Source organism: Carassius auratus, chromosome 25 (genome assembly GCF_003368295.1).
Source record: "Carassius auratus strain Wakin chromosome 25, ASM336829v1, whole genome shotgun sequence".
Classification (NCBI taxonomy): Eukaryota; Metazoa; Chordata; class Actinopteri; order Cypriniformes; family Cyprinidae; genus Carassius; species Carassius auratus.
In genome coordinates this window covers 5,532,659-5,539,875 of record NC_039267.1, presented here as the reverse complement: position 1 = coordinate 5,539,875, position 7,217 = coordinate 5,532,659, and the positions used below count along the sequence as shown (strand labels likewise).

Below are 7,217 nucleotides of genomic sequence, written 5' to 3'. Positions count from 1 at the left end.
TAAAGTCATCTATTACGGTTAGTGTAATGTATGTAGCTGTTAGCTCACCACACCCCTGCTTGGCTGCGGTCTCTTTGCTGTGAATGGAAATGAGTGTCAGAGTTGTGCGTTTCTATGTTATGCAAGCTTTACAAGGATGGAAAGAACTCGGAGACTTCATGGGGTTTGCAGAAAGAAGAAAAAAATGTAGTCTGCTTGTATGTTAACTACAGATGTAAAGGTGGTACGTCATCAGCAGTCATTTGCAGAATTCACATGTGCTTGTCCTAACCAGGAGCAACGTGTGATTTCAGGTTGTGATGTCAGTTTGGAAAGTTGGTCCAAAATCCCAGTCCTCCTAGTTGTCACCCAACATCAACTGTGATTTTGTTTTTGCAAACTCTTTCCAATTCTATTCTTCTTTCTCCATCAAAGGCTGAGGACAGCGTCACAATCACCAGCGGTGTGTCCACGTCCTACTCGTCCTCCACAGATGAAACCTCCAGCCTCGGGACCCCTAGTGCCATCTCTCAGGCCAGCACAGAAGCTCCTACATCAGACCCCTGTCAGGAAAAGCCCACATCTCCTGGAGCATCAGGAGAAACGGAGGAGGAAGAGAAAAAGGACCGCTTGACGAGGTCCCGGAGCGGTCGGCTATTTTACGTACCTCCATACGGTCCCTGTCCCCTTTCCGCAGGCACAGTTGGGGCCCAGGCAAAAATGCGGCGGGGGAGAGTGAGATTAGTCAACGCAGGTAATCTTTACCTCTAAGAATGAAGGTTTAAGGGATTGAATAAAAACATACTAAAACAAGCCATGCAAACAACATGCTAAGATAGCAGGCTAATGTCGTTTAACACATTAAATTTAAATATCACATTAAATGTCATAAATAAGAGAAACGCTACATATAAAGAAACAAATATATTTTGTAAAAATTAGTTTTCAAATGCATGATGTGTATGTGTGTTTTGTGCTCTTGGGTTAAAAGCAGAAGACAAATTTCAAGTATGAGTTTCCGAACTTGGCATACATGTCTTGTCGCTTTTTTCTTCTCATAAATGTGACAGACACCCCACATTTTCATTTCCTGTGAATCATCTGATAACAATATCCAAGCATTATTACCAAAGAAACCGCCCACCGTTTAATCATTCATCACAGCTGTCTTTATAATGCAATCAGATATGCTTTATATTTGAGTTTATACTTGTAATCGCTCAGTTTTGGTTTTTGTCCCATCATCTTGGCATTACTTCAGCTTTGTGTACAGCTCTGAATCATTTACAGTCTGTATTAGGACTGTGTTTGTGAAGGGAAATCCCAGAAGTGTGAGGGCCCTTCCTCTGAGGGATTCGTCAGCAGCTGCTGTTCTGTGAGAAAGAGCTGTATTTAGGTCACACAGGACTGTGTTCCTGCTTATAATAAACAGTCAGATGACCTCTAATACTCTTAAGACACAAAAGAGGAACATATATGTGAATGTATATATATTGTGTGTGTATATATTATATATATATATATATATATATATATATATATAATGTATGTATGTATATGTGAGTGTGTGTGAGCTATTATAATTAGCATGAATTATTTTAGAAAGTATTAATAATAAAATGATTCAGTTTATTTAAATATAATTTTTCTGTTATTATTTCATAAATATTTCCAATGAATAATTATCAGCTATTGATATACACAAAAAACATTTCCTTGTTTTATTCTTCATTCTAGTAAACATTCTTAGGGCTGTCAATCATCTCATCAGCTTTTCATATTCATTTTGGTTCATTTGTTTCTGTTCAATCATCTTCTCCTCCTCATATTCATCCATTACTTTTTCCAGTACGGCTCGAGGTGAAGTGGAGCACAGGTCTGCGGGTCATAGGAGAAGGTACCAGCATCCATTTTCACTCTTTCCAATCAGGGACTCCACCAAATCCTTTCAGAACAGCCCATGTAAAAAAACGAACACTAACAGATCCCACTAAAACAGCCCGTAAATACAGTACCTGTGAGGTTTTTTTTTTTAGTTTTTATTTATATTTTGAATGTATTTTTTTCCTTTAAATGGTAAAGTTTCAGTCATTTTATTGAGTTTGACTCTTTTTTTATTTTTATTATTGTGTGTATATATAGTGTTTATTTTTATTTCAGCTTCCCTGCCAACTATCTAGAAAATAAGCTTGCATTTTGTCGTTCCATACAATAAATATATGTAAAGGTTAAATGTCCAAAGGCCTCTTTTAGATCTTGTACTAACAAGTTCCTCTTTTGTCTTTATACACATTCCTTCTTCCATCTATATATCCATCCATCCATCCATCATCCTGATTCTTACGCACTCCATAAAGCATGAGCTGGTGTCCTTCAGTTGCCCTGCGGTCTGAAAATGATGAAATAAATGCAAGAAGGTAAAGGAAGATAAAGAGTGTCTACATTTTCTGTGATATTATGCAGCATTAATTGCTTGATAGGAGCACACAAATAGTGTGTTTTCTAGACAGAGGTGTGTGTATGTGTTCATAGCACATTATGTGTTTTAGTCTACTTCCTCTCTATGCTTTAGTCTGCTCGTCTCTCTGGACAAACATCTGAGACCACAAACACCGTTGCAGTCATTTCCGCTGATTTCATTGTCTGAGACAGAGACTAACAGGCCACTTAAATGAACAAGTTTAGCTAGACATGTAGATGTCGACATGTAGAAACTACAGAATTAATTAATGTGAACTATGACTAACATACTGATCTGGATCTCAAAACCTGATGAGAGGTGAGAATTTTTTTTCTTATAACATTGTCACTCTTTTTGAGTGTTTCCTGTTAGAAAGAATTTCAGAACTCATCACACTTGTATTGAGCTGCTCTCAACAATTAGATGTAAGTAGATTTAAATAATTGTATTCTTATAAATAGACTATATATATATAAGCATATAGTTTGTACATGCTCGTCCCAAAAAGTATTTAAATATTTAGGCGGCACTTCAATTTAATTTCATTACATGTAATGCTACCAAGTAGTATCTGCAAGCAAACCATGCTTTTTTCAGAACGGACTTCACTTTTCTGAGTAATTATTGCATTTAATTTTAACCAAGTGATCTCAAAAAGGATGTCCCTTTCCCTCAAGTTAACTATGTGAAAGCAAAACATATAATGCAACACTAATAATGTTTGACAACCAGAAGTATCCAAATATAAGTAGTTTTAGTTTTAATTGTATATCTGTCGATTTTCTTATTTAAAAACTAACCAATAACTTTTATTGAACTGCTTGGCTTGATTGCTTTTCTTAAAAAAATATATGCTATTCGGTTTGATATGTAATTCAGTGACATTCTAACTTTTTTAGTATTCAAACACTTGTTTTGTCCACTGTGAGATGCTTTGTTTTAGTTTTTTTTACCATGTGGAAAATTGCGAACCGTTTCTGTGGCATAGCTTGAATGAGTTTGCTTTGAGGAAATGCAAAAGGCTGGTTTTATAGTGTGAGTCAGTAAACTTTTCACTTTCACAGAATGAGGTCAAGCTTGTATTGTCGTTATTTACTAGTAGACTTTTGCTCGTTGTTATTTGATTCTTGTGCATGTGAATCTGAATGGATTTGCGTCTAGCTTTATCTTGCATGTATTTGAATGTCACACACAGCAACGTAAAAGGTCTTTGGTGATTCGGTGTGTGTGCAATGTAGTCACCATCTCAACAAAAAAAAAACAAACAAACACTGAAACACATCAAATATGCTTCTTTCCACAGTTACAGCCTGGAAGGACTTGTAGCAGAGAAGGAAGGAAGGAAAAGCCTTAATCAGTGCATGGGGGAGGCCAGCCAGGAACCGAACTGTCCGTCGAAGCTGGACCGAGAAGAGAGAGGCTCACTTGTGTCCCTGACAGAAGAGGAACAGGAATCAGATCTGGGTGACTGCAGCAGTTTGGACAGTCAGGTGAAGTTCTATTTAAAAATACATAGATCCAGCCCTAAAATCTGATTGGTTTTGCAACACTCACAGACATTATATTACAGACTATATATGCACCTGTCACCACACATCACCTGAATTCTGCTGAATGTGATGATTAGAGTTGCATCTGCAGATTTTCCACTTAGTCTCAATTCTATTGCCATTAATTACCCTAAATAATCGATTTGTTTGCTGCTTTCAGAAGTCCATCCAATCTGGACAAAGATGTGTCCCACCTTCACAAACCTTTCTCACCAAGTCTGTCTCCATGTTGGCCATCAGTCAAAAGGATGTGGATGGTGAGTTTAAACACCTCTACAGTTTTCTCTCCTGTGTCTCATTGGGCCACTCTGAGTTCTGCAGCACTGTGCAAGCAACACATTTCACACATTTAAGCAAAACTATTTTAGAAGCTTCAAAATTGCTTTTAGAACAGATGTTGCAGAGCTCAGAGTTTTTTTTTCTCTGCTGGTCTCTTGTGGTAAGATAAGGAGTTGAGATGTTCAGTCATAAATTACCCACTGACTACTCAGCTATCAATCATATCTAACACCCGATTTCGTGTCCTGGGATCTCTATACTCCAAAAATATCCTGTATCATCTGGGATTGTTGGTATTCTTCAACTCATCAAATGTGGATCTCCCATGGTTCCCTTTCTCTGTGGTGTCACTTTAAGGGAGTGGACATTTACTGCCCAGTTTTATTATAATGCCTGCTTTGATCTTTTTTGCTCATGTGATCATGGGACCCACCAGCAATCGGACGGCCGCGACCCAAGCGACGAATCTCCTTCTCCTTCAGCATCTCGCCCATGCTCCCCAAATCTAAAACACTCTTTTCTATTGGCTCTTCATCCAGTGATGAGGAGGAGGCAGTCAGTAAGTAAAAGAATATCCCACAATGCCTGGCATGGACCCTGCCCGACCCCTGCTTAATATGAAGTGTGTCCCCCTACCTCCCTTGTGTCACTAAGTTATTGATCAGATCGGCTCATTGAAATTATTCCTAAAACTACTTTTCATTAATTTTATTTAATATATATATATATTTCTTATTTTAATTTTACTGTCCCATGTGTTGAGTCTTATGACAATTTTGCTATTTATTGATCTGAAGTGTTTTATCTAGTTGGATTTATCTTACTTTACTTATCGGTTAATACAAAATTAAACAAAACGAATGGTGCCAAAATAATGAAATGGCTTTTAAAATTCTCTATGCAATAACTTAATGAACTTATGTATGATATGCATGTTGTCTGGTGATGCATTTAATGTACCATCAACAGAACTTTGAGGAGAATCTTTCTGAGTAAGTTAAAGGGTTAGTTCACCCAAAACTGAAAATCTATTCTATAATTCTAAATCTATTCTATATCTTAAATTCTACTCACCCTCGAAGCATCCTGTATACACAAAGTGTATGTGACTTTCTTCTTTCAGAATAATCCAAACAAAGTTATATTAAAAACTGTCCTTGCTCTTCCAAGTCTTTCAATGGGGGTTAGCAGGTGTTTGTTGTCAACAGTTCAGAAGAAGTGAAATAAAGTGTGCAAAACATAAAACATCCCTCACATGGCTCCGAGGGGTGAATAAAGGCCCCCTAAGGGAAATCAATGTGTTTTTGTAAAATAAATATCAGGATTTCAAATGAAATAAACACTTTTCTTTCTCACTTCTGCTGACTGTTGGGAACCGGAAGACGTGCAGGCGGATGTCGTAGTTCGTCAGCGCTGCATGGTTAGTGACGAGCGGAGAGAGAACAAAACAAAGCGCCGGTCACGAATTAGAAGCACAAAATGAGGATTTGTAAAGAAAAACATCAGAGGATTCCGAAATAAGCCAAGAGGAGACTGGTTTTCCTTTGCTAAAGTAAGGAAACTTTGTTGCGCGCGAAACACATACGTCTTCCATCTTCCGCCTGCTCATCTTACGCAGTCATCTGATGTTAGAAAAAAAGTGTTTACTATGTTTGAAATCTGGATATTTATTTGACAAAAACACATGGATTTGCTACAGGGGACTTTATTCATCCCCTGGAGCCATGTCAGGGATGTTTTATTACAGATGTGCACACTTTATTTCACGTCTTCTGAACTGTTGACAACAAACACCCACTTACCCCCAGTGAATGGCTTGGAAAATCAATTACGATTTTTAATATAATTACGATTGGATTATTTTGAAAGAGAAAAGTCACATACACCTAGGATGCTTCGAGGGTAAGTAGAACATGGAGAAAAATTAAAATTTTTGGGTGAAATAACCCTTTAAGACTAGTTGAATTAATAACGTTATTACTTGCTTCCTGAATCATAATGCATTTGGTTTAATGGCACAGATATTTCAAAGTACATTGCACACTTGAGTACTGAGGTTTGTTACAGCCACTGTAACACAGTGTTGCTTATGTACGGTATAGCAGACGTGTGTGTTTGCAAAAGTCTTCTCAGACCCTCATCTGACAGAAATATTGTATTTGACGCATACTTTTGCTCAAGTCATTCATTCCTGTGGATTATTGGGACGAATGGATAGTGGGTCTCCCAAATGAAACATTGCCACGTCTGTATAGTTCCTTTCCATTGGCTCCATTTTTTCCATGTCTTTCAAAGTCATTTAGATCCACATAAACACTTTTCATAGCATTGCTTATAGATTTCACAGCTGCTTAGGGCTCGTTTTAAATTGTAAAAAGAAAGCATTACAAATCGGTATCTGAAATTTTAGTCTAATTTAGTTCCAGGATCATTTGACAAAATAAAGTGTATTTTTTTTTTTTTAAATATAGATTAAGGTTAATATACTTTGTCTTTTTCAAGCTTATTATACAGAGTAAGTTATACTGCCCCTAAAGGCTAAATGCAGTAACTACGCAGCACTGGAACTAATAAAAATGTTTCAAAGTTTGTTGCATTTTGTTGGTTTAATATAACTTTTTTAAAACATATCTAAAATATATAAGACAAACTCATCTGACATTGGTGTGTGTGTGTGTGTGTGTGTGTGTGTGTGTGTGTATGTATATATATATATATATATATATATATATATATATATATATATATATGTGTGTGTGTGTGTGTGTGTGTGTGTGTGTGTGTGTGTGTGTGTTTGTGTATATATAAAACTATTGTACAAACACAGCATAATCATTTATTATACAAGACAACAAATAAATAAATACAATATGAGCCTGTTTCTCCAGTCCTTGCAAAACATCAGCAATCATTTAATCTCTCAGAGTTAAGCTTTTGTGGTTGCAGTG

The 7,217-nt window shown here is 36.8% G+C and overlaps 1 protein-coding gene across 9 annotated transcripts in view; it reads left to right on the top strand.

Moving 5' to 3' along the window:
* The first annotated feature begins 619 nt into the window (after nt 1–619).
* The window catches only part of LOC113043080 (A-kinase anchor protein 13-like), a 31,358-nt gene continuing 24,760 nt past the window's right edge, over nt 620–7,217 (top strand). For 6 of the 9 annotated variants that reach the window (XM_026202213.1, XM_026202209.1, XM_026202211.1 and 3 more), the window contains exons 1-6: nt 646–733; nt 1,829–1,876; nt 2,337–2,396; nt 3,744–3,930; nt 4,151–4,247; nt 4,706–4,828. In XM_026202213.1, the coding sequence (XP_026057998.1) occupies nt 2,338–2,396; nt 3,744–3,930; nt 4,151–4,247; nt 4,706–4,828 (466 nt within the window). In that variant the 5' untranslated portion in view covers nt 646–733; nt 1,829–1,876; nt 2,337. Of the gene's footprint in view, nt 734–1,828; nt 1,877–2,336; nt 2,397–2,473; nt 2,759–3,743; nt 3,931–4,150; nt 4,248–4,705; nt 4,829–7,217 lie in introns of those variants that run through there. The other 3 variants (XM_026202218.1, XM_026202217.1, XM_026202215.1) reach the window with 3 other exon arrangements.